This window comes from Daphnia pulex, chromosome 7, assembly GCF_021134715.1.
Source record: "Daphnia pulex isolate KAP4 chromosome 7, ASM2113471v1".
NCBI lineage: Eukaryota > Metazoa > Arthropoda > Branchiopoda > Diplostraca > Daphniidae > Daphnia > Daphnia pulex.
In genome coordinates, this window is record NC_060023.1 from 12100333 (window position 1) to 12126133 (window position 25801).

At 40.4% G+C, this 25801-nt stretch overlaps 7 protein-coding genes across 9 annotated transcripts; 4 read left to right on the top strand and 3 right to left on the bottom strand.

The window, feature by feature from the left end:
• The first annotated feature begins 58 nt into the window (after nucleotides 1-58).
• On the top strand, nucleotides 59-5061 carry LOC124198176 (pre-mRNA-splicing factor ATP-dependent RNA helicase PRP16-like). The gene is made up of 18 exons (XM_046593880.1): nucleotides 59-305; nucleotides 371-600; nucleotides 668-1143; nucleotides 1203-1273; nucleotides 1340-1737; nucleotides 1796-1954; nucleotides 2014-2178; nucleotides 2240-2346; nucleotides 2413-2548; nucleotides 2619-2765; nucleotides 2829-3039; nucleotides 3103-3632; nucleotides 3694-3865; nucleotides 3929-4070; nucleotides 4140-4300; nucleotides 4364-4518; nucleotides 4579-4796; nucleotides 4867-5061. The coding sequence occupies exons 1-18, from the start codon at nucleotides 164-166 to the stop codon at nucleotides 4937-4939; spliced, it is 3693 nt and encodes a 1230-aa protein (XP_046449836.1). The 5' UTR covers nucleotides 59-163; the 3' UTR covers nucleotides 4940-5061.
• On the bottom strand, nucleotides 4832-7140 carry LOC124198184 (putative ammonium transporter 1). Its single transcript, XM_046593895.1, has 8 exons — nucleotides 6773-7140; nucleotides 6619-6708; nucleotides 6328-6555; nucleotides 6054-6262; nucleotides 5753-5989; nucleotides 5582-5693; nucleotides 5401-5519; nucleotides 4832-5335 (listed from the first exon to the last, which is right to left on the bottom strand). Exons 1-8 carry the CDS (start codon nucleotides 6882-6884, stop codon nucleotides 5153-5155), a joined length of 1290 nt encoding a protein of 429 aa, XP_046449851.1. The 5' UTR covers nucleotides 6885-7140; the 3' UTR covers nucleotides 4832-5152.
• A 90-nt stretch (nucleotides 7141-7230) lies between these two features.
• Nucleotides 7231-9393, bottom strand: LOC124198183 (putative ammonium transporter 1). Its single transcript, XM_046593894.1, has 11 exons — nucleotides 9361-9393; nucleotides 9202-9271; nucleotides 9052-9141; nucleotides 8764-8994; nucleotides 8485-8690; nucleotides 8181-8411; nucleotides 7998-8109; nucleotides 7820-7938; nucleotides 7635-7761; nucleotides 7495-7572; nucleotides 7231-7426 (listed from the first exon to the last, which is right to left on the bottom strand). The coding sequence occupies exons 2-11, from the start codon at nucleotides 9233-9235 to the stop codon at nucleotides 7365-7367; spliced, it is 1290 nt and encodes a 429-aa protein (XP_046449850.1). The 5' UTR covers nucleotides 9236-9271; nucleotides 9361-9393; the 3' UTR covers nucleotides 7231-7364.
• Nucleotides 9394-9572: 179 nt separating this feature from the next.
• LOC124198186 (mitochondrial carrier homolog 2-like) lies at nucleotides 9573-11378 on the bottom strand. The gene is made up of 6 exons (XM_046593898.1): nucleotides 11200-11378; nucleotides 10955-11134; nucleotides 10741-10882; nucleotides 10484-10678; nucleotides 10230-10416; nucleotides 9573-10161 (listed from the first exon to the last, which is right to left on the bottom strand). Coding segments are annotated over exons 1-6 (924 nt in total). The 5' UTR covers nucleotides 11201-11378; the 3' UTR covers nucleotides 9573-9942.
• Nucleotides 11379-11570: 192 nt separating this feature from the next.
• Nucleotides 11571-13547, top strand: LOC124198180. The gene is made up of 4 exons (XM_046593891.1): nucleotides 11571-11734; nucleotides 11792-12001; nucleotides 12060-12276; nucleotides 12346-13547. The coding sequence occupies exons 1-4, from the start codon at nucleotides 11677-11679 to the stop codon at nucleotides 13433-13435; spliced, it is 1575 nt and encodes a 524-aa protein (XP_046449847.1). The 5' UTR covers nucleotides 11571-11676; the 3' UTR covers nucleotides 13436-13547.
• Nucleotides 13548-14281: 734 nt separating this feature from the next.
• On the top strand, nucleotides 14282-22278 carry LOC124198175 (cadherin-23-like). 2 transcript variants are annotated; one of them, XM_046593879.1, is made up of 33 exons: nucleotides 14282-14471; nucleotides 14532-14681; nucleotides 14754-14756; nucleotides 14812-15068; nucleotides 15133-15213; nucleotides 15275-15391; nucleotides 15462-15581; nucleotides 15650-15725; nucleotides 15786-16072; nucleotides 16148-16315; nucleotides 16378-16583; nucleotides 17105-17244; nucleotides 17420-17505; nucleotides 17561-17957; nucleotides 18019-18187; nucleotides 18246-18384; nucleotides 18441-18588; nucleotides 18643-18828; nucleotides 18891-18927; nucleotides 18985-19075; nucleotides 19136-19357; nucleotides 19419-19671; nucleotides 19738-19832; nucleotides 19895-20027; nucleotides 20099-20200; nucleotides 20272-20471; nucleotides 20543-20641; nucleotides 20707-20905; nucleotides 20975-21084; nucleotides 21151-21323; nucleotides 21381-21572; nucleotides 21639-21812; nucleotides 21865-22278. In XM_046593879.1, the coding sequence occupies exons 1-33, from the start codon at nucleotides 14411-14413 to the stop codon at nucleotides 22157-22159; spliced, it is 5166 nt and encodes a 1721-aa protein (XP_046449835.1). In that variant the 5' UTR covers nucleotides 14282-14410; the 3' UTR covers nucleotides 22160-22278. The 2 variants fall into 2 exon arrangements, with proteins under 2 accessions (XP_046449835.1, XP_046449834.1); XM_046593878.1 differs by lacking the exon at nucleotides 14754-14756 and having other exon boundaries at nucleotides 14806-15068.
• Nucleotides 22279-22302: 24 nt separating this feature from the next.
• On the top strand, nucleotides 22303-25721 carry LOC124198181 (gustatory and pheromone receptor 39a-like). Of its 2 annotated transcripts, XM_046593893.1 has the most exons (6): nucleotides 22303-22523; nucleotides 22583-24711; nucleotides 24765-25253; nucleotides 25310-25372; nucleotides 25437-25526; nucleotides 25590-25721. In XM_046593893.1, the coding sequence occupies exons 2-6, from the start codon at nucleotides 24235-24237 to the stop codon at nucleotides 25653-25655; spliced, it is 1185 nt and encodes a 394-aa protein (XP_046449849.1). In that variant the 5' UTR covers nucleotides 22303-22523; nucleotides 22583-24234; the 3' UTR covers nucleotides 25656-25721. The 2 variants fall into 2 exon arrangements, with proteins under 2 accessions (XP_046449849.1, XP_046449848.1); XM_046593892.1 differs by lacking the exons at nucleotides 24765-25253; nucleotides 25310-25372; nucleotides 25437-25526; nucleotides 25590-25721 and having other exon boundaries at nucleotides 22583-24220.
• Nucleotides 25722-25801: the final 80 nt, after the last annotated feature.

Sequence of the window (25801 nt, forward strand, 5' to 3'; positions counted from 1 at the left end):
TCGAGTGGCAATTTTTGAAAACAAGTTTGGTGACATCTGGTGTCGATTATTGTAACTCGTTTTGGAAACGAATTGTAGACGACAAAGTTCGTTTTGAAACCACTAGCTGCATTTGTTAATCAAAAACTTATTTCTCGCCGTTGCTTCTTTTTAGGAAGCAGAAATGGCAGATCTTGACAACATTGAAGTGTTGGAAGGTTCGGCCCCGACATCGGGTGGAATTGTAGTTCGAAAGAAAAAAAATAACGACAAAATCGAAGAAGAAGGACCCAAAGTATCATTGCTGGGACTGGACAAGCTTGCTGGTGAGCCCATTTGTCTAGTATGTTGTAGTTGTCATGCCCCTAATTTGTTTTTTTCTCAAATACAGAACAGAAACGAAGATTGAAAGAGGCATTACTTCAGGATTTGAAAGACGAAGCTGACCAGAGAAAACTTGATGAAGGATTTCAGAAGCCCCATGTCAAGGTCGACAAGAAAACCTTGCGAACGTCAGATGAAACTCCCACATACACTGGAGGTGTGTCCGATGAAGCTAGAAACAGACTGCAGCACAGACAAGATCGTGACAAGCAGAGGAAGTTTCACGTCTCTTCTAAAGTACATTTTCTTGTAGAAGATTTTCAAAAAAAGTTCCTTCTAAAATGTATTTGTATATTAATTTCAGGTAAAGAATGATAGGCACAGGGATGAAAGTCCCAAGTTCAAACGTCCTGGCGAGAGAAGAGACGATCGTAGTATCCGAGAAGATAGCAAACGTTCAAGACGTTCAGATAATGGTTGGGAAACGCCAAAATTCCGGGACGAGCCTTCAACCCCCAAAATCCACGTAAAAGACTCCCCGTCGCGTTCCAGCTGGGACGATGATGATCTTGCGGCATCCAAAGGCTGGGAAAAAGATCAGGCCGAGAGGCGAGAACGTCGCATTCAGGCCAGCGGTGGCTCATCAGAGCGCCGTGACAGAAGAGGAGGATCTGATTGGTCTGAACGAGGAGATCGTCGTTCGTCCGACAGGTCAGAAAGAGGAGATCGTCGCGATTCTGATTGGTCCGAAAGGGGAGACAGACGAAGCAATGACAGATCTGAACGAAGAGGTTCGAACATGTCGGAACGCAGTGAACGGATTGCCTATTCTCATTACAAGTAAATTGTTTTACCAAAACTATAAGAGACTGTTAATAACATTTTCTTCTGTTATGTAGGAGTGCTAGGAGTCAACGATACAATACGCCCAGAGATTCTGGCATTGGAAGTTCAGTTGCAACTGATCGAGGCAAGGATTTCATTGTGTCATCTAAGTCTTGTGGGTTTTTTAATTTAAATTTTTTTATGAACACAGTGGGTTCACCTGAGGTGGAATTGGACGCAGAAGAATGGGAGGCGGAGCAGAAACGTCTTGACCGTGAGTGGTACGGCCTGGACGACGGTTACGATGCCGAAGCCAGTCAAGCGTTTGGTGGGGTCAGTGAAGAGTACGCCCAGCGCAAAGAGGAGCAACTGGAACAGAAGAAGCGCAAACGTGTGTCCGCCAAGCAGAAACAAATTCAGAAAGACAACGAACTGTGGGAACGTAACCGGATGTTGACCAGTGGTGTCGTCACCACAATCGACGTCGACGAGGACTACGAAGAAGAAGCCGAAGCTCGGGTCCATCTTCTCGTCCACAACATTGTTCCGCCTTTCCTTGACGGACGCTACGTTTTCACCAAACAACCAGAAGCCGTCGTCCCCGTTAGGGTCAGTAATAATATTTAAGCATTTGAACCGTAAATGTAAAACACATTTTGAATAACAGGACCCCACATCCGATTTGGCGATGGCAGCTCGTAAAGGCTCGGCTTTAGTTCGAGTTTATCGAGAGCAAAAGGAACGAAAGAAAGCGCAGAAGAAGCATTGGGAATTGGCCGGTACCAAGATCGGTAACATCATGGGTGTAGAAGCACGTCCTGAAGAGGTTAGTTTTAAATAGGACTATTGATGTCGTAATTTAAACTAAAATTTCTAAATTAATAGGATGCAGGTGCAGTGGATGAGACTACGGGAGAGACGGATTACAAAACGAGCCAGCGATTTGCGGAACATATGAAAGACTCTGACAACGCATCCAGCGATTTCGCCAAGAAGAAAACACTTCAACAGCAACGACAATATCTTCCCAGTTTCGCCGTTCGTCAGCAAGTCAGTCTGAACATGAATCGTATAAAACAAAGACCAACATCTAATTCTATTTTTTATTTAGTTGTTGACGATCATCCGCGAGAATCCAGTTGTCATTATCGTCGGTGAGACTGGCAGTGGTAAAACAACACAGTTGACGCAGTACCTGCACGAAGCTGGCTACAGCAAGTAAGTTTTACTCAACATGCCTATTATCAATAGCATATAAACTAAATGATTGGTGTGATTCATCAGGTATGGAATGATTGGGTGCACTCAGCCTAGGCGTGTTGCAGCCATGAGTGTGGCCAAACGTGTGTCTGAGGAAATGGGCTGCAATTTAGGTGACGAAGTGGGTTACTCGATCCGTTTTGAGGATTGCACCAGCGAAGTATAAATTATCTTTTAATATTCGATGGAATTTTTAAAACTTATTCAAACTGCTATTTTGTATTGTATAGAAAACGATCATCAAGTACATGACGGACGGTATTTTACTTCGCGAATCTCTTCGTGAACCCGACCTGGACAATTACAGTGTCGTCATCATGGACGAAGCCCACGAACGTTCACTCAATACGGACGTTCTTTTTGGTCTTTTGAGAGATGTAAGTTTTTATTTATTAAAAAATAGCAGCGGTTTTGCTTATTTAACGGAAGTTTAATTTTAGGTGGTTGGTCGTCGACAAGATTTGAAGCTGATCGTTACGTCGGCTACGATGGACTCGACCAAATTTGCCGATTTCTTCGGCAATGTACCCGTTTTCATCATTCCCGGTCGAACTTTCCCGGTGGATCTCATGTTTAGTAAGAACCCGTGCGAGGACTACGTGGACTCTGCTGTCAAACAGGCCCTTCAGGTCCACCTGCAACCCACTCAAGGTAACGCGTTTGTAAAATTTGAATCCTTGCCCGTAGAAATTATTAAATGTTCATTCTCTGCAGGAGACATTTTGATCTTCATGCCCGGCCAGGAAGACATTGAAGTCACTTGCGAGGTGATACAAGAGCGATTGGAACAAGTTGACAACGCTCCGCCGTTACTAGTGCTGCCCATCTACTCTCAACTTCCGTCCGAGTTGCAAGCCAAGATTTTCCAAAAGTCCGCCGATGGGATACGCAAGTGTGTGGTGGCCACCAACATCGCCGAAACGTCGCTGACGGTCGACGGCATCATGTTCGTCATTGACGCCGGATTCTGTAAACTCAAAGTGTACAATCCGCGCATTGGTATGGACGCCCTTCAAATTTACCCCATCAGTCAAGCCAACGCCAACCAGCGGGCAGGTCGAGCCGGACGTACCGGCCCTGGCCAATGTTTCCGTCTCTACACGGAACGGCAGTACAAGGATGAAATGCTCGTCACAACATTGCCAGAAATCCAGCGAACAAATTTGGCCAATGTCGTCCTCCTTCTCAAATCCTTGAGTGTTCAGGATCTCCTGCAGTTTCACTTTATGGATCCACCTCCCCAGGTAGAAAGCTTAAAATTATTCAGTTAAAGAAAGTCAGTTCATTTGTTTTTTGATCCTGCAGGAAAACATGTTGAATTCCATGTTCCAGCTGTGGACTCTGGGCGCTTTAGAAAACACTGGGGCTTTAACGCCACTAGGCCGGCAGATGGTCGAGTTCCCATTGGATCCCGCTCTCTCGAAAATGTTGATCGCATCGGTCGAAATGAAATGCAGTGCCGATTGCCTCATCATCGGTAAAATCAAAGTTTTTAAGATTTATCCATTTCGTTTTCTAAATTTTTGTGTTGTGATTATAGTGTCTATGCTCTCTGTGCCGGCCATTTTCTTCCGACCCAAAGGCCGTGAAGAAGACTCTGACGCTGCAAGAGAAAAGTTCCAAGTACCTGAATCGGACCATTTGACCCTTTTACACGTCTACAATCAATGGAAAATTAGCAAGTAAGAAATTTATGATAAGAAAATTCTCTGGTATGTTTGCTAAACGCGTTATCTATTTCGTGTTTGCAGTTATTCGTCGACGTGGTGCCAGAAGCATTTCATCCACCACAAAGCTATGCGGAAAGTGCGCGAGGTACGCCAACAGTTGAAAGATATTATGGACCAACTCAAGTTGCCCATAATCTCGTCCGGCCAAGACTGGGACGTGATTCGCAAATGCATCTGCTCTGGTAATAACAAACTGTTTAAAATGTTCATTTTACATGTTTTAATTGTGGTCGATTTTTTTTTAGCTTATTTCCACCAAGCAGCGCGATTGAAAGGTATCGGCGAGTACGTGCATTGCCGTACTGGTATGCCTTGCCATTTACATCCTACATCCGCCCTGTTTGGTATGGGCTACACGCCGGATTACGTGGTCTACCATGAACTGATCATGACTTCCAAGGTAAAATCAAACCGCTACGTTTCAAGGGGGAAATGGAATGATTAACTGTTGTCGTTTCAGGAATACATGCAATGCGTGACGGCCGTTGAAGCCACTTGGTTGGCTGAAATGGGTCCCATGTTCTACTCGGTCAAGCAGGCTGGCGCAGGTAGGAGTCAAAAGCGACGACAAGCTCAGGAGACCATGTCGACGATGGAGGAGGAAATGAAACGAGCTCAAGAACAGATGATTGCCGAGAAAGAAGAGCAGATCAAGAAAGAAGAATCTGTTCGCAAAAAGTTAGTTTCCTTTCTGCCTCTTTGTTAATTCCAACAAATTTGAACCTTTTCTTATTTTATTAATTTTTAGATCGGAGATTATTACACCTGGACGAGCACCGGAGGGTACACCACGCCGGACACCCGGACGATTTGGACTTTAACAGAAATCAATAATTTTTCTTTCTTATTTTTAAAAGTTTTTGATTTGTCATCTTAATGCGAAAAATTGTGAAATTACAAAAAAAACAGTGTTATTTTTTAATAGTGCTGGCTACACATTCAATTGGGGTTCTGGAATTCATTATTAGACTTACGATGTTCTTAGTTAAGCTCACGAACAGGTGTCAATACCTAGGAACTGTGGTGAACTTCTCTTATTTTCTTACAGTTTGGTCGTAAGCCTTTTCTTTGTGTATCGTCATATCTAAACCGATTTTTTCGTCGGCAGGAGATACTCGATGGAGATCAAAGTATCGTAGGACGATGTACAGCAATATAGTGATGGATAATGACCAAAGCATGATCACGATTCCACCTCCAGCGTTAATCAGTAAACCCTGTTAATGTTAAATTGTTGGTTAAAAATCGTTAGTTTGGCAAAGCCGAATGTTAAATTCTATACCCAAGGAGAGCTTTTAGATGGATTGGTCAGTAGCCCATCATCTTTAAACAGAGGCACGCTGAGAAGACCAGCATATCCGCCGCCAAGTTGAATTGCAATTCCATCCACCACGTCATCCACTGTCGTCATTTGTAAGATGCTTAGATTTTAGTCAATGGTAATAAAAGTAAAAGTATTTTGCCTTTTAGTTTTTCCACTATCGCCTGAATGGCCAAATATAAGAGGTAGGACAGAATGCCCAGTGCAAAAGCGCCGCCACACTGGAATTGATTACATCCTGCGCATATGGCAACCTATGGAATCCGGAATTAAATTCAATTTTCAATTTCAAAATATACGAATCAGGAGTTACCATTCCGACAAAACTTCCGTTAACGCAACTGGAATAGTTCCAGTTCTTTTTGGACCGGTCCACTATGAACCGGTGATAAATCAGTCCAGTCACAGCACTTGTCATGGCGCATATGAGTGTGTTGATTGTGACTTGTGCAATAATCGGTCCATCTCCCGACTGACTAATGGATCCTTGGGATCCTGCATTGAAGGCAATCATCCCAAAGAGAAAGATGAATGCACCTAAAATCATTTGCTGTAAAAAAATAAACAATTAAATGGGCGGTCTAATAAATGGCTAATTTTAGTTTGAAAAAGACCGGCACTGAGTGAGGTGAAATAACGACTCTACGTTGGCCGCCAGACTCGTAGCGATCCAGTCGTGAGCCAGTCATCCAAGCAGCTGCCAAACATGTTGCTCCGCTCATGGCGTGAACTACACCACTAAAAGCGAAATCGTCGAAACCCAACCGACTGAGCCATCCGTTTTTGGTCGCCACCCAATGCGCTGCAATCGGATAAATGAATCCTGCCGGCACAACGATAAAAATGGAGTAGAAATCCAAATGAAAACAATAAAAATTTAGATCTAACCAGAAGTCAACGCCGTGTAGGACACAAAAGCGACGGTAGAGGAGCGTTCGTGCACCACTCCCGAAGGGACGGATGACGCAACCGCAGCAAACGTGTACTGAAAGAAACACTCGGCCATCATCTCGTCGGGCAGATCGACCAGGGCAAAGTATTGAAATCCGCAGAAACTATTACCATCGCCAAATGATAGCGCGAAGCCGGTGAGAAAGTAGGTCAGCGAGCTAATAGCTAACGTCGTAAAAATGAGTTACTTTTCATTTGATACGGAATAAGTATACAGTTCCATCTCACTTGTGTTGATAAATTTGCGAAAGGCTACGCTGACGACATTCTTTTGGCGAACGGTTCCCGATTCATAAAGGAAGAATCCCGGCTGCAAAACTAAAATGTTTTAATTACAAACTGATTAAACAGAGCGAAGATTAAAGTAGAAATGAATAGTTACAAAAGACAAAGTTGCCCATGATGATAAGAAATAAATCGTCCACATTCTTCTTAAGGTTCTCCAATTCCTGTTGTTCGACCAACAGTAAAGAGTAGGTTTCGTTCACCACCATCTTCCAACTCGAACCTATGGTCAACTCGCGCTAATTGCAAGATCTCCAGAGTTATTGTCTATTCGGTAACGCATCCACCCCATTTTCCGCTACATCATTGACGTCAGAATCCATCAACTGAAATAGAAAAGGATATGACGAAGGCGACTAGCCCATAATTAATGAATCAAGTCTTGATATTACAACTTTTCAAAAAAGAATATACTCACCAAGGAAACTTCTGGACGCCACAATATGCTCCATTCTATAAATGATTGATCAGAGTCATACCTACCTTCTGACAACTCGGTACCTGATGTCAGCTTGTGGCACACCACAAATAAAATATTTATTGAATCAATTAATCTAAGATATGTGGTTCCGTTCTATTTCTAGTTGAACTGAACAACAAGCACAAAGTGCAAAAACAACTTTAACCGAAGTCGTCTATAAACTACAATCGTTCCTATTTTCATTTCTTGCGTTGGCGGAAATACATTTTTATCGTGTTCGACGATTTATTCCATCCATTGAATGGGAACGCTTGGCTGGTCGGACAATCACTAGGACACAAGTTAATTGGATGAATACACTTGCAAAAATTAAAAAGGAAATGAATTATTTTAGTTACTAGAGGAGTAGACACTCCGGTGTTCCAACACATCTTCAAAACAGTAGGCTTGTTGTTTGTGAACTAACTCGTCCAGCCCTACAACGCAATACAAATATTCCAGTAATGATGCAAACAAGCTACAAGATTAAATCATTTACCATTTTGTTCCTCGGAGAGACTGATGCGATGAAGATTGAAGTAGCGTAGGACGACGTAGAGCAAGGTAATGGTTCCAGAACCCCATATCATGATAGTGATTCCACCCACCGTATTAATCAGTAAGGTCTAACAGAAATAACATTATTGCAATTTCAAACAAGAAAGGTATAATATTTGCTTATACATTTGCGCTGGACATCGATGGCTGAAGGAATACACCGTCATCTTTGAATAGGGCGGCGAAGACTAAACCAAAAAATCCACCTCCCATTTGTACTCCTAGTCCTCCGACAGGATCATCAACTGAAAATTCAAGTTTAATTATTTTTCAATTTACAACATTATTTTTAAAACAAAATTACTTTTGGCAAATATGATTATTTTCTGTGCTATAAGGTAGACAAAGTAACTCAGAAATCCGACAATTAGAGCAGTCCAATTCTGATACTGGTTACATCCAGCGCATATTGTTATCTGTGATTCAGTTGAGAATTGAGGTTATGCAAAGCTATAATATACACACTCTTCGCAAGAATAATGCTTACCATTCCAATAAAACTGCCATTTAGCCCAACTTCAAAATTCCAGCAAGAGCGTTCAAAAACAAAACGCTGGAAAACGATGGCTGTCATTGAGCTGGCCAAAACACAAACTATCGTATTGATGGCAACTTTAGCTATTACAATTCCGTCTCCCGGATTTGTAATAGATCCATTTGATCCTGTGTTAAAAGCGAGCATACCCAAAACAAAGAAGAACGAGCCTAAAAACGCTTGCTAAACCGGATAGGTTAAAAAAAAATAACCGAGTTATTTGATTAATTCTTAACAGGAACAAGGTTTTAATGACCGGAACAGAATGGAAAGGAATGTTGTTCATTTTCCCGTCCTTTTCGAATCGATCGTGTCGTGGGCCGGTCATGTAGGCAGCTGCTAAACTTGCTGCCCCAGCATACGCATGAATTGATCCACTTCCGGCAAAGTCCTCGAAACCCAATACCTTAAGCCAGCCATTTTCTGACAACGCCCAATAAGACGAAACCGGGTAAGTGAAGCCTAAACATTTGAAATGTAAAGAGGCAGCGTGAGTTTTAGGTATATACATTCTAAGCAAGGAATTATACACAACCTGAAATCAAACAAGTGTAGCAAAGAAAGGCCGTGGTAGTGCAGCGTTCGTGCACGATTCCTTTCACGATTGATGTTGCCGTGGCTGCGAACGTGTACTGGAAAAAACAATGTGCCATTTTGTCCTCGGGCAGGCCTACCAAAGCAAAATATCGCGTCCCACAGAAGCCATTTTCACCCCCACCGAATGTTAACGCATAGCCCGTCAAGAAGTAAAATATCACGCTGATACCTTTTAAATGAAACCAACAAACAGCAATATAATTTTATCTGGTAGATTAATAATTACTTGAATCGACGTAGTTGCGAAACAGGACGTTGATGACATTCTTGGGTCGGACACATGATGATTCATAAAATGCAAATCCACCTTGTAAACCTTAAAAAATAAAAAATGACTTTAAAAACCAATTAAATTGAGAAAAATGCCAAAACTTACAAAAGACGAAGATACCCATGGTGATAAGGAACATGTTGTCTACATTCTTTTTGAAGGCAGCCAAATCCTCCTGTAATTTTAACTCTGGTTGTAAAATACTCTGATTGCTTGACGACATTTGCTGGCAAATGGTAAAGGGAGCAAACAAAACGCGTTAACCTAGAACTCCAAATCGATTGCGAATGAGCAGCTTCAGTTGGTAAGATCCAGGCTCCATTTCAATTGAACTGGAAGATCGATGGCCGAGCGTCACAAATCGAACAAGATCAATTATTAAACCAAATCATCAAGCAGTGCGTCCTTCAGTACGGACAATAGTCGTATACATACGTTCTGTCAAGGTACAGCAACGCACAGAATGATACATTTCGTAAGGTCTAATTGGTTTTTATTTTCATGACGGCAGATGAGTTAGCGGGTCACACAGTTTGTCGAGGGAGTTCACTGTTTGGACAATTTTCATGTGCGATCCTTCTGGTTTACTACTATTGAAACTAACATGATGTGAGAAATTATGATTGACCATTCTACCGGGAAAGTTCAAGAACAGGAAAATAAGTTTTCCAGACCCCAAATCTATCAAGAAATTATCAAAATCTACAAAGAAAAAAGAGATTGTGAATGAACATACTTGAATGATCCTATGCTCTTATTCGACTTCGAAATTCGAAAAGAAAACAAATAATTGAAATCCTCCTGATTAGAATCACCTCCGTATCCAAGAGTCTAGCCGACTGGAACTTAATTTGGCCGCAAAACGGCAGTTGTTCCAGTGTAGTAACGCCAAACGATAGACGAGCCTCGTTTCATTTGATTGGTGCGCGACAAATGCGACCAGCAGTCGGTCCAATTGACGTAGATGGGCATGTGAGGGGGTTGACCAGCGGCCAAACCAGAATTGTTTACTGCCATACAAGCAGACATGACATGGAACGGATACGTCAGCGACGTTGACAAAAACTTGAAAGGAAAAATTTAGAGCAATTAACAAAAAATCAAAAGTGAAATCATCCAAGGTTTGTTTTTACCCCGAAAGTTGTTTTAAGAGTTGCTCTGTAGCGCGGGTCACCGAGAATATATGTACTGACAGTAAAGCTGGCGGACGAAGCCAGCACAAGTGCCAAAAGTTCTCCAATAATTCTAGGGGTAACTCCTTGGAAAAATCCTGCAATCCCACTCTCATGGTAAATTTCTTTTGCAGATGCAAAGACCCCACTATGATTACAAAGATGGGGTATTAGTTAATTGCCAAAAGATGCGACTATCGAGAGAATTTACTTACGTATACTTTTGCTCTTCCCCGACGAATTGAGCCATGGTTCGTACGGCAATAACGTGGAAAGGTTGACTGGCAATAATAGATGCTGTAGTGGCAGTAACGTTACGACAGAGAGTCAACGCGAATGTCGAGAATGTTTCATCAGCCGCCACTTCTTCCTCTTCTTCTTCATCATCAGCTGTGAATGGGTCCCTTTTTCTACAAAAGGTAATAATACATTACATGCACATAATGATAAAAATGTGAATTGAGTCACATACTTTTCTTTTTTGCCTTCCACATGAATTATGAATAATTCAGTGGCTTTCTGAAATGCCATGCCTTTAATGATGGTTGCACACATTTTAGGACCAAGTCCTCTGTAGAGGCCGAAAAATCCATCTCGTTTCTTTATGTATCCAACTAGAAAATAAGAAAAAAAACAGATCACATTAGATTGCAAAACATGTTTCAAGTACACTCTCTCTTTCTTACTGTATTGGAACACATTAGGAAGACCGAGAGCAGGTCTACCAAAAAATGTCCTGGTAGGTACTGGCGCCAAGGGTTCATGCCCTAATTGTATCAGTGTCTTGGTAAGATCAATGGGATGAGCTCCAGTTGCTACTGCACATCGGAAAACGATATTGCTCCACGATCCTTGTTCAGAACTCACTGCAATGATAATTTACATGTTTAAAAGTGCAGATGCATCATAAAATTTGCAAATCAATCGTAACTATTTATCGTTGGCGATTATTCTTTATTGTAAATTCCCCATACACTAAGTACTTTCAGTTGAAATTCTTTAACCGGGAGCGAGTAAATAATTATGACTTAAAGCAACCTCGATTTACGAGATTTTCAACTGCAGACGGAAAACAAGTCGGCTAAATTTTACAATGGTTTGATTGGTTGTTATATCCGCATGGCGGCGGACTTTCAAGTCTAAAAAATGAAAAATGGAAAAAAAAACCTTGGAAATTTTACATTAATTACAGCAAAAGTGGAGAACATTTTTTGTGTAAATTTAAAGACATTTTTTAAAAGGTGAAATCGTGTATTTTAATGTTAAAATCCAAATATGAAAACCTGAAAACATCGATTTCATGAACAGCAGACGAAAAATGTTATGTTTATTTTTTGACAAACCGAAAGAAACGCGAAAGCATTATTGACATAGAAAGACAAACAAAATACTTGAAAGTGCATACAAAATGGCTTCTAGATGGAGACCTAAAAATAGAAGACAAATTCTTCAGCTTGATGATGAAGGTAAATCATTTTTGTCCGTAAAATACTAAAGTAAAAAATTAATGAACGATACTGAAGGATCGCAGAGTCCTTCAATTCAAAACAACCCTCCAATGGGCAATCCTCCTGTAGCTCCTAGTGCACCAACCAATAAACTCCATGCTTTGTTGGGACACTACAATTCTGACGATGAAGATAGCAATAAAGAAGACGAAGATTCGGAATTTAAAGATTTTATGAATGAAATCAAATCAACGGAAGAGGTTCCAGCACCTACAACTCCTTCGGGTAAATGTTTTTGTTTTAACCCTTGAATTTACTTTTCTAAAAATTTATTTAAAAATAGTTTGGCAAGAGCTATGGGATCCTCAATCAGGACAACCTTACTTTTGGCATACACTCACAAACGAGCTGACTTGGGAAAAACCCCAGGACCTGCTAAAACCACCTATGTCTAAGTCCAGCGTTGCATCAACTAAAGTAAACACAAATCCAAGCATCCAGGAAGAAAGTAAAGCTGTCCCACCAGGGAATTCTGCAATAAAGCAAGAACTTCCAATCAAGTACTAATTTTCAAAATTAAATTTACTGTGAGAAAACATTATAATTCCTTTTCATCTGCAATCATCTAGAACTTTTGTTGCTGTATCAACACCTACAGTTGAAAAGCTAAACGTTCCTGAACCAATGAAGAAAGAAGAAGGAAAAGTGAGCTTTAAAATCGGTGCTTCTGAAAAGAATCTCAAAACTGGACCAGAATTAGCACAGGCCAAAACCAACGGTCGCTTGACTATCGATGTCGACAGTATTATTGCAGCCATTGAAATGGAAGTTCCTCCAGATCACAAAACGGAAACTTTTATTCCTTTATTTCGAAGGCGTCCACAACAATCCAACGACTCGCGCCCGAAGCTCGGCAATGATTTTAAAAAGTTTTTCCCTCTTACTCACCATCCCGTTCTCGATCTCGAGGTGAGACCAGATTCGCCACTTAAAATCGTCAACACTTTCAAGGGATTGGGTTTCCAAGAGAAAGAAGATATCCCGGTTTCTACTCCTGTTCAAAAAGTCCAGTTCATTGCAGGAGAAATCCTGAAACCATTAGTGGTTGTACCGCCAGTTGCTCCATTAACTGTTGCCCAAAAAATCACACGATTGGAGAATCACTTGAGCTCGCAGGAACTACCCTCTATTGGAATTTCAACTGAACAATTAACTGCCCAGTTGGAAATCTTGAAAGAAGCCTGGAACCTAAAGAAACTCGAGACAGATTTTCTAGAAGAATGGCTGGATAAAATGGAAAACAAGTTTAAAGAAGAAACAGTCAAACCAGAAACTCATCAAGATCAAGTCATCGATATGGTGCTAGAAGATTCGGACGGTGAGAGACCCTCAACCCCGCCTGCAGAATGCACTGTAGTTGCCAAAAGTGAAGATGTTGCAGAATGTTTAGACTCGGCATTGAACTCGTTCTACACCGATCTGGCTTCTCTGGATACTGTTACACCCAATTCACCAGTCGTCCCAGTCGAGCCAGCAGTAGCACCGGAGGTTGCAACACCAGCAGAGATAGCAATCGCCTCAGTGGCCGAGTCGACTACTTTGGTCGTAGAAGAAGAAACGAGTAACGAACCCGTCAAGGGGATTAAACGGACAAAAATGTCATCAGATATGACGTCGTTAGTAGCCAAGTGGCAAAAAATTCACCAGACAAACACTTAATTCAATAGGTTCACAGGTTCAAAATGATTCAATATCTGTTGTTGAATCATCGTGAAATGACCGTCTTGTAAATAACCATTTCTCAAATACATCAATTTGAATTTTCCGTCATCAACATGACTTAAAGTGAATATTAGGAAGTTCTGATTAGAGTTTTGAATAGATTAACCTGCTATTTTTTATGTTTAGGCGTCCAGATTCTCTTCAGTGGCGGTAACCAATTTACCTTTTCATCCTAGAGGTTTGTAGGTTATTAATTGAATCATCTTTTATAATTATTTTGACACTAGATGTCCCAACGACGGTTGCGTACTGTTTTCGTTATCTCTGATCTGTTATCTCTGCTAAAACTAATTTTATACTAGGTGCAAAAAGAATATGTTCTTTTTCGATGAATAAGAGTTGCGCATCTGGCTAATTTGAATCAATGAATAATTAAAAACGAGTCAAGATGAAAGTCTATCGTTTCAAGCAACTGTTGATAGATTCAACCATTATAATTTGACTGCTTGGCCATAAACCAAATTCCTATTTTTACAATCCAAAACACTTGAGCTGTACATATTTAACTTGTTGGAGATAAGATTGCCTAGGTAACGGAACGCAAGGGGAATTTCTTGCCTCCCTGTGCTGTATTGTTTGCACTGACACGCCTATGCCAAATTGAATGCGATCCAGTCGGTAGGTTTTGATTGCCACTTATTATTCATCGACTTAAATACCTGAAGATTTAAGCTGGACATACCAGATAATTCCCAATTAACTCTCATAATTGACGTTGTCTTATCTTGAAAAATCTTGCCCAACCCATCAGCCATATTTAAGTAATGCAACGTCCGAGATAAAACGAAAACATTTAGACGTGTCTCATCGCTTGCCAGAGATTGTTGTGTCATTTTTCATTTGCGTCAATTTCCCTTGGTAAAAATTCATACAGTCGTACACATTTCCAAACGAACGAGTGTTTTCAGAAGAATGGTTCTACATCCAAAAGTGGTCAGCGGGTTCCTGTATTTTCTCTTCATTTCTTCAGCGGGTAACTCTCAGATTTTGTCTTGTCAATAAAATAAAAGTTTATTTATTTGTTACTTAATAGGTGCGCAATGGCAAAATCCTTGGATCGGTTTACCTCCGCCCACTAGCGCGGCATTTGGGCACGTTAATGTTACCGTTACAGCCAATCAATTGGACGTCGAAGAAAATGTGCCAGGGAACACGACTCTGGCCGTTCTCTACTACACCCAAGGTGAAAATTTGTTTTATTTTTAATTAAACGAGCAGAAACTTCTTTCACCAGTTATTTCATTGGCGTTAATAGTCAATAACTGTGTTATCACTTTTAATAATAATGGCTTATTAAAATATTCCAGGTGCTGATGAATCTTACGATCCGGTATTGCTCAATGGTTGCGGAACTGTTCTGCGAATGGGTACCCCAAAGAATGGGATGGTGGACATTATCTCGATGAAAGAGTTTGATTACGAAAGTGGCGATAATAACTCGTACTCGTGCACTTTCTATATTTCGAAACCTTTGCCTGCAGTCAAACCACTTAATTTTAACATTATGGACATGAACGACAATAGGCCGTTCTTTTCCAAGTATCCCCCTTCAGCGCTGAATTTCTCAGAGGTAACTGAATTTTAATTTTTAGAAACGTTTAAATTTTAATTGTGTCCTATATATTCATGAGCAGAATAACAATGGACTTGTTTATGATTTTGAAGCGACCGATGGCGATAGAGGAGATGTTTCCAATTTAATTTACAGTTTTGTGGTAAATGAATTAATCAACACGAAATTCCAAACAAATTTTGAAGTGGTTTAAATTATTTCAGACTCTTGGTGGTGATGGATCTAATTTCACCATGAATCCTCAAAACGGACAATTTAGTGTCACCAAAAAATTAGATTATGAAGCGGGACAATTTTACTTGTTCAATATGATCGTGACGGTAATAATTAAAATTCGCAAATCATTTTTAAAAAGATGCAATTAAAATGAATTCTGGTGTGTGTATACAGGACAGAGGTGGTTTGACGGGATCAATTCAAGTTGCTCTCAACGTGATTGACGAAAAAGATTCGGCACCCGTGTGGAAACTGGAAGTACCCTTCAAAAACATTCCGGAAGAACTGCCTGTTGTAAGTTAAATCATTCCAAATCAAATTTATCACTTTATTTAAGTTGATGTTCTCATTATTCAATTTAGGATGAGATCGTGTTTTCTGTTCAAGCTCAAGACGGTGACGTTTCAGTGAACGATTCAATTGATTACTCGTTAGTCGGTAGGTCTTTAATTTCCCTAATTACATTTCTACAATAACCAGTGATCAACTTTCTGTCAGATCCTAGAGGCAGTTTCTCGATTAATCCAACGACCGGTGAAGTGAAAATAGCCAAACTGATTGACCGTGACGTCGAAGACTTTGACTCCTACTTTGATCTAAGCATTACAGCCACTTGCCGGAATTTCCCGACATTTAAGAGCGTGACTTACTCGACCGTCTTCATCGACGACATTAACGACAATCTGCCAATCTTCGACAAACCCGTCTACAACTTTGCTAGCGTCGATGAAGATTTCGTGGGTCGGCTGTCACAAATGGACATCCTAGTCTTTGATCCTGATCTGGTAATTCCTTCACTCTGTCGTTTATCAATGGCTGAAACATTCAATTATTTGACTTCAACTTGTTATGAAACACAGAAAGACTCTGGTTCTTATGTCATGTCGATCGAAGGTTCGCCGGAGATTAAATCACACCTCGAATTGAGTCCTAGCACCGGCCGTAATAATGGAACCTTTTCCCTAAGGATAACGTCTTCTGGTTTGTTAGATTACGAGAATAGCAATAAACGCAACGTCACCTTCACGGTATGTAAAGAAAGCCAACATTAATCTGCAAATTCACACATCATCATTAATTTTTATATTAGGTTATAGCGAAGGAATCGTCCGGCAATCGGTACAGCACTTCTGTCGTCAACTTGTACTCCAACGACATAAACGATAACAGGCCTATTTTCACTCAATCTGAATTTACGGCTAATATAATTGAAAATCTAGCGGTAGGCAGCTTGGTGACAACGGTAAATGCAACAGACGCCGACATCAGCCCAGGTTTCGGTCAGCCCAGCATAAGGTAAACGCCACGTGCAAATTAGCATAAAAATAGAAAAATTAAAAACAAAGAAAAGGGGAAAAAAATGAATGTTTAATGTATGCTAATTATTAGCTAAAAAAGGTCGCGCGCGAAATCTTCCTTTTACCATTTTACATTTGCTTGGTGCCTACCATCCAAAATTTAAATATGTAAATTTACGTGCATAAATATGTATATGTATGTATATTTAATATGTAAATTTACGTACATACCACGTGGCAGTCAATTAGGCAAAATCAGCATAAATGACACGTGCACATTTGCATAAAAATAAAAAACAAAGAGGGAAAAGTGAAAATAGTAAATATTCAATTTATGCTAATAGCTAAAACAAATGTCGCGCGCGAAAGCTTAGCTCCTCCCCCTCTCCTACTGTTCTTGCTTGTAGCCAAAATTTAAATATACAAATCACTTTGGAAAAAAATGAAAAAATTTAAATATTTAAGTTGCGGACCACGTTGTGAAAACTCAATCGAAATCACTTGTTCATTTACTTGCAGGTATTCTATTGTGGAGAATTTCGACGCAGGTCGTTATTTCGTCATTAATGACACGACGGGTGAAATTCGCACGTCGAGCAACATTGATCGGGAATCTACGTCGTCCATGTTAACCTACACTGTCCAGGCTATCGACAAAAGTAAAATATTTAAATTAAAACTGACCTTGGCTTTTGATGACCCATCCCCCTTAAAGGGGTTGAAAGTAAAAATCCAAGATGGCGTCAGGGAGGAGTATATAAACTCCTCCCTGATGGTCCTCTTTCTCTCAGTTCATCTTGGTCATCTCACCGATACGGTTGTCTCTTTCATTAGATGGTAATTACGACGGACAGAGAACAATTGCTAATTTAGTAATCAACATTCAAGATCTTAACGATGATCCCCCTGCTTTCTCGCCGGTTAGTTTTGGTCCCAATTTCATTTGCTGATTTATTGACACTTTTTTCTGTTTAGCCTGGCACGGTCACGTTCAGCGTGACAGAAAATGTCGACACTGCGTTTGAATTGACTACAGTTACGGCTTCTGATAAGGACGACAACCCTAATTTGATATTCTCCATCAACTGGGACAATTCGAAATTCTTCAAAAATCGTGCACTGATCAGTAATCCCGATCCAGAATGGAAGAAATCGTTTGTGCTGGTGTTGAAGAGTCGAGCTTGGACCAAAGAGTTTTCAAGAATCGTTACTTCAGTGACTGCCAGTCTCCAAGTTGGCGATTCATCTCTATCACCGGGCAACTGCAACGATTGCAAGAATACGCCACTCGACCGTGAGAAATTCGACTCTGTAGATCTGTGCCTCACGATCACGGACAGCAAAACGGCCATCAACCGCAACAAAGACGAGCGTAAGTGTAAATCGACTTATACATTGTGAAATTCACTTAATCATATTGAATATTTTGACAGTTTATGTTGTGGTGAATATTGAAGACGTGAACGATAACGATCCCGTCTTTGATGTGTTGGACAAAGAGTTTTCCATCGTGGAAGGAAATGCCACGGTCATTGGAACAGTTTTCGGATCTGTCCGGGCTACAGACGTCGACGTTAACAATACCATCACTTATTCACTCAGGTATTTAATCATTTAAACTTATCAGCTAAGATGAAATATTGACATTTCTATTATGCAGTTTGTGTGATGACGTGGCCATCGATAAAAACGGACAGTTGACCACGACGGGGCTAATCGATCGAGAAACAAATGACGTGATTTTATGCCAAGTGATGGCAACTGACAGTGGAACGCCAGCTCGGTCGTCTAATTCAAATGTATGTTTACAATTTCCCTTGATCCAGACCCAGAGATAATACAGTTGAATTTCTAGATCAAAATTAACGTCATAGATGTCAATGACAACGAGCCAGTGTTGACGGTGACGCCCAGCCAAGTGACGATTCCGGAATGCAGTACTCATTCATCAACCAAAGATGGCACGATTGTTTCCAAGTTGACAGCTATCGACGCTGACATAGGTACCATTTTTATTTCAAGTTGAGCAAAGACAAAATTGACGTTTTGATGAATAGGAGCTTACGGGAATGTGAGTTTCCTGCTGTCACAGCAAAATTCTGAAGGAGTCGACGAGTTTGCCATTGATTTGCACACTGGCGAGATGACGGTGAGGAATTGCGAGTTGCTCGATTTCGATAATAAGAAAACTAGCTACAGCATCGTGGTTGAAGCCCGTGATAATTACCGCCAAGGAATTACCCGTAAATATTTCAATAACTATTTATTTTGTGAATCTTGTTCTTATTTTGATTTTAATATCAAGTCGGCAGTTTGTCCACCTTCCAACGAATCAACATCACGTAAGAAGAGTTTCCATAAAACTCCATAACGACATAATTAATGGAATTCATTTTTAGGTTGATGGATGTTAACGACAACGCACCGACACTTTCATGTCCAGTCGATTCTAACGGATGTTGTGCGTCACCATTGGAATCGTTGACTATGGTATGTCAATCATTCATCCAGTTCAATTTGGACTTCCTTCATGTCTTTGTTAAATTGTAGAACGAATTGGTGGCTTCGATTCAAGGATTCGACAAAGACAGCGCCGGTCCAAACACACAGTTGACGTTCACGCTGCACGGACAAACTCGAGTGGGTGGTAACCAGCCCGATAAATGCAAGGACCTCTTCCGCTTGGAAACAGTCGACAATTCCATGGGAAAAGTGTTCCTTAACGTTCCAGAAATGCTCGACTGTACCGGCAGTTATGACATAACCGTACAGGTATCACTTTGATTGATTGAAAGTTGACTAAAAGTGTTGCTTAATTGTTTTTCGACATCAGGCTTGCGATCAGGGTGACGACATAGAATTTTCCCAGTGTTCCATGAACACGACGTATCGTATCTGCGTCTTGGATGTCAATAACAATTTCCCACAATTCGTGTTTCCCGATAGCAACAACACGGTTTTCGAAGTGCCGGAGAATTCAATCGTGGGTCTGCCTTTACTATACAACGGAACTAATTCGCAGCTCACGTTTAAAGCCTCCGATAGCGATGAAGGAGATAATGGGAAAGTCGTCTACACCTGGAGTAGTACGTATATATTTAATTAATTATGAAAAATGGCCTTTTGCTTAATTTTAATTTTCTGTTGTTTAGATGACAGCATCAACGATGTTTTTGGGTTAAACAAGGACTCGGGTCAAGTTACTTTAAATAGCGAGTTGAACCGTGACGTTCAAAGTTATTACAACGTAAGTTGGTGTATTTAATTATTAAAAGTATGATTAAATGAAGTGTTTATTTTGTTTAATAGCTGGTCGTGATAGCTACAGACAAGGGCGTGCCCAGCACTCTTAGCAACCAAATGAATTTGAGAATCAACGTGCGATTGAGTAACAAACAAAAGCCTTATTTCCAGTCGAACGCCCAGTCTTTAAGCTTCACGGGTAAAATCGTAGTTTTTTAATAATATTTTCTCAAAATAAAATGGTAATGATGTGACATTTTGAATGGACAGAAAACCAGATGGAAAACAAGACGTTTCAAAGCGCAATAGATCAAGATAACATTAATCTTTTCCCTGGGGAAAGTCCCTATGACGTTTGCTACTATGTCGTGTGTAATTAACCAATTCATAGTTTTATTAATTCGGATATGTTGTAAATCGTTTGTGTAATTTTTCGAACCCAGGTGGGAATAATGAGTACTTTGATGTTCCCGACAAAACTGTCAACAAACTTCAAACTAAAAAGACGCTGGATCGTGAAAATCCTCCAACCATTCCTTACGTCGTTATCTATACTACTAACGAATGCACCAACAGACCTGTGGTGGGATCTTGTTCGGAAATTGACTTTACTGTGGGACAATACCTCAACGTTACCGTCAACGTAAGTAAAAACAGACAATAGTTATGTAGTGAGCGGTATTTTTATTCTGGGTGGCTTTGGCTTGAAAATAGATCGTGGATGTGAACGACTGTGACCCGGAATTTTCCGGTTCCTTGTCCGGTGGAATTACTCAGGGTGATTCATCGGGTAAAAGAGTATTTCCAATGACGGTAATTAAAACAATTTTCAAGATAAAATCTGCCTGTAAGTTGAATTGACACTTGATTTCTTAAAGATAACTGATCCAGATGAAAACGATGCTGTCACCTGTAAGATTGAAGATGAATTTACCGTTAGTCAGTCGTCTGTGGGGCTAGCAGACGTGAATAAACCACCATTCCGGATTGATCAAGATAAATGGATCACCTTGTTATTCACCGTGCAGACCGACATGAAAGGCTATTTCACATTGAACGTTACCTGTGAAGACAAAGGTTCGTAATTACTTCTTAATCTTTACTACAATTTCAATAAATATCACGTAAATCTTGTATGCAACGCAGTGAAGCATTCTAGTCGTAAGGCCATCAAGATTTACGTCGTCACTCAAGAGAATAAAGTGGACATTGTTTTTGACAACACTCAGAAAGAAGTTGAAGCAGGGAGATCAGAGGAAAGTTTTTAACATCAATTTATCTCAAATAGTTTTGGCGTTATTTTTTATTTGATTAAATTATAGATTGAATCCATTTTTACGACAACGCTCGGCTTCAAATGTAACGTCGAAAAAGTAATAGGATACGATGCTGGAATAGCGCAGACGGGTAACACTTCTTACAACTCTGCTCTGAGCCACTTTATCGACGAGACAAAAGCAGAGGCGGAACCTGTCCTTGCCAACGTGATTATTGCGTGAGTCCCGATCACAAAATTGTGTCAAAGGCTCTTATAATATCTTATTTTCTACAGAATGAAAGATGAGCATCAGAATGAGCTTATAGCTCTTTGCCTAGGCGTAGGATTAAATCTGGTATCCATCGGTCCATTACCGACGGAGACCAACACTTCGGAAGCCATTTTCAAGATCCTTTTTATTGTCGCTTGCGTAGCCCTGGTTATCGCTTTTATTCTCCTCGGCATTCTATTTTTCTCCAAATCAGAGTAAACTTTCCCATTCAAAATTGATTAGCAGAATTTGCTGTTGAACTGAGAAACATTTTCTTACAGGCTCAAACGTCGACTGGAGGGTCTCCTTGCTCGCCCGTCGTTTGGCTCGCAAGGATCTAGTCTGAACGATGCTGGAATTGTACCTAATCAACATCACAAAGGCGTGTCTAATCCGATTGTAAGTCTGGAACTCTCGTCCAACTCGAATCACGACAACAGCTTTGACAACATGAGGTACATTTAATTTTCTTACATAAATAATTAGACACTTAATGTGTTGGTATAGTCAGAGTAGTGGTGATTCAATCATTGGAGTGGAAAACAACCCGGATTTCAACTTGGATGAAAAGGGAGCCAACGGCAAAGTGAATAACGGATACGTTCAAGAGTTTTTCCCGTTCCAGAACGTTTCTCGACGCAATCCTTTGGCGAACGATTCTCCGCCGGAACCTCACCACCCACCTCCACCGCTTCCGAAACAATCCGTCAAACGGCCGGCACCTCCAGTTCCCGTTTTGAATATTAGCGACCAACAGTCAGATTATTCAGATTCTGAAGACGAATCGATGACGGCAATTTAACAAGTAAGCCTTTATTCCGGCCGGAAACACGACTAATTAATTACGTAATATTTCCAACTGTTGTACAATACCTATATATATACCTACGGTTGTTTTAATAAAGAATAATATTTATCCGATTCATTTGCCTGTACACCAAAGCGTTGGTTGTCGTTTCGTAGTTTTATGTTGTAATGCGTCGTCGCGAGGGTTCACAATGTGCATGGACGTGTTCCTGTTGTTAGGCCTTGCATTTGTTTGACACCTTTCAATTTGACGTGAAACATGGACACTACCGTTCATGTCATTTAGACCCTCCCTAGATTTCTCACGATCCTGTTTAGCCCACCGGAAGTCAAACAAAAGATGGCGAATAAAATTCAAGGTAACTCTCTTCGCAATTCTGTTTGTTTTTACAATTTTAATGGAATTTTTTGTTGGCAGATGTTGAAATGTTATCCCGATTGCGCAATCAGCGAATCCGCAAAGCCAACGGACTAGCGACCAACATAACACTGGACGAAACTCTACGGCCGCTGTGGAAACTGACCCACTACTCTGGGATTTTGCTGGACTGGTGTTTTCCCATTTCCAAAAACAATCCTCGTCGTATTTGTAAATTCCTGCGGTACTTTTCAATCGCTCTTTCGTTCTCTCTGCTCGTAGCCGTCACCTCGTTCCAACTGATGCAGTTGCTTTTGGGAATCGAGAAAGCGCCAAACATTCACGCCATTATACCCAACATGTTGTGGTTTATTCCGATTGTGTTGGGTATCGTCATCCAGGTGCATTGCCTTCGTTTGCGGAGGAAATTTCTCAACTTTTTCAAAGATTGGCGGCAATTAGAAATCGAAATCGTCCACCTAAATCCGAATTGCATCATGTGCAAGTCAAAGCAAATGCATTTAATGATGTATGGAATTTACGCTGTCATAACTCTAGCTTCCGTTATCGCATTGGGAATGGATATTTCTAATAATCCGGAATCATCGTATCTCATCTCCACCTATCCCGCCGTTCGCCAAGTAATTCCTTTGATCGTCATTGGCTCAGTTCATTTAACGTCGATTGTGTTGACCTGGATCCTTACGTCACTGGGTGATTTCATTCCTTCGTTCACTTATTATCACACCGCACTCGCCGTTAGCTGTTTAGAAAATGACGTCAGGGCTCTTTTTGATAAGGGAAAAGACGCTGATGATTTGTTTATTCAATCTAGACTTTCCTTAATAGCCGGCAAATTAGATCCTTTGAAGAAATCCCTATCGACTGAACTGTCAACTTGGCAACTTGACGTTCCGATTCTTCGCATCTGGACACGTTTCGAAAAAATTGGTAAAATGGTCAATCGAGCCGATTTTCTTTTCGGTTCCTTCATGGTCTACAGTCAAGCTGGGGCTATATTTTTCATAACGGCGCTTCTTTATTCGGTACTTTACAATTTGGGTGATGCCTTGAGGATGCGATCCGTTGGCCCAGTTCTCTCCTACATTCTGAATTTGTTAGCTATCCTTTTTCGTTTCTTTTCTACTATGCTAATATCTTCGCAGCTCCATCGGTCGGTTAATAAGTTTCGAACGGCTTTGAATGATTTGCTGAGCCAAAATTGGAATCGAATGAACAAAGGAGATCGTGACTTGCTTCGATCTTTTCTGTGGAGACTTCAAGCTGATCCGTTGGTTGCCCATCCTCTAGGCGTCTATAAGGTGACACCGTCCGTTTTGCTAAGTGTTTTCGGCGTTATAATCAGTTACGTCATTGTATTACTTCAGTCGAAATAGCTTGTGCGTTTGTAGGCAATTTAGAATTCATTTTTAAAACTGTTTCGTGACACTTTCGTTTTATTTGAAGTTATTAACGTAATGCGTTAGAAGAAACATGTCGAGTCATCGATGCTAGTCAGGTGTGTGAGTTGTTTGCGTTCTACTCCCGTTTGTACTGCACGCATATTTAATTTGATCATTCAAATGAGTTGATAGGGTACGACAGGAAATGAGAGTAATGCACTTAATTTTATTGCCACTTTTTATTTATTAGACCGTTATTTTGTCAATCTATAATATTGAACGTGTATAGTGGCGACAGTCGAGCGAAACATGTTGCGACGGTTAGTTGACAAGGTGCTGGACTCTTTCAAAGACGAGACCATCAACTTTGAAAAATGTTTCCGTCCCGTTTTGATCGCCATAAACATTTGTGGAATTCCATTGGGAATGAAGAACACTGACGAACCAACAACTTTACCCGTTTGGATGGTTTACATCTTTGGCTGGATTCTCTACTGCTTAAATGTCGCATCCGGATTGATGTTGATTTCGATAGAGAAAAGAGAAAAAAGTCCATTCTTTACAAATAATCGCACCACGGCTTGGCAATGGAATTATGGAATAACTACGTACAACAGTGTCTTTTCCTCGATAGCAGCTCACACGGTCCTCCTGGCCATTACGACAGTTCGCTGGAAACATCTTGCTCGCATTTTCCATCGCATGGAACGAATTAATCAATTCGAATTGAAAGATTTTGAAGCTTTTCGCGCCATTTTCCGATCAGGACTCTTTTTCGCCATCATTGTGAGTTTTATAACTTTAAAATGAATTAATTGTTAATTTCTTTTTATGTCTAGAGCTATCTGGCAATTGGTTTTCAGTCGATTTCCGCCTTCTTTATGGCCGATGTCGATATGTGGAAAATGGTGATTTACTCGTTTCAACGGGGTTTTATTATCGTTATTTTGCTGGCCGGCGTATTATTTTTCTGCTTCGGACGGATGGCCTCTACTATGCTTCAGATTCTTGGCCAAGAAATGACGAAATTCATTTCAAGTGATGACCAGCAATCTTTTGAAAACATCGATGTTGTCATAGCTAAATGGAATCGCCATTATTTCATGGCCATTGATTTTGTCCATCAGTTTAACCGCTGCTTTGGTTGTTTGTTACTTGTCCTGATTGCCCCGATTTTCATTCGAGTAATCAGCACTTCATTCTTTCTGATGATTGAATTAAAAGACGGCCAGTGGACGGCGGCCGTTACTCTGAATTTGATTGTATTGCTCGTTCATTTTGTGGCTTTCATATTTGCGGCAAATATTCCACACCGAATTCGTCAAGAGGTACCACCCTAATTATTTTACTACTCAGTTTGCATTAATTTAACTCTTGTGAATAGGCTATTGATTTAACCAAGAAGCTGCGCAGATTTCAACTTAAAGATTTTACCCATCAGAATCAGGTATTTTTTTAAATATTATTTTTTTAAACTAATGCATTAGGTTAAAACGGACTTTTCTTGTCAGGTTAATGTGCTCATGATGGAAATATCAAATTCTTTGCCGAAAATCACTGCAGCTGGTTTCTTCGACATTGATCTCCAGCTTATTCCAACGGTAATCCAGTCATAAAACAGGTATAATGCAGTTAAATTTTATTGCTTCTTTACCGTTTTACAGCTTATTGGGACAACACTGACGTATCTCATAATTCTTTTCCAATTTCAAACGTCAGAGAACACTTGAATTTCTTTCTTGATTGCATTATCCGATAAACATGAGCCGTTAAGAATTGATACTTATTTTCTTGTTCATCATTCCCTATAAGTCTCTGATAAAATTTTACTAATTAGTCTAAACACTGATAATTTCATTAATCAACAACCTCCGTC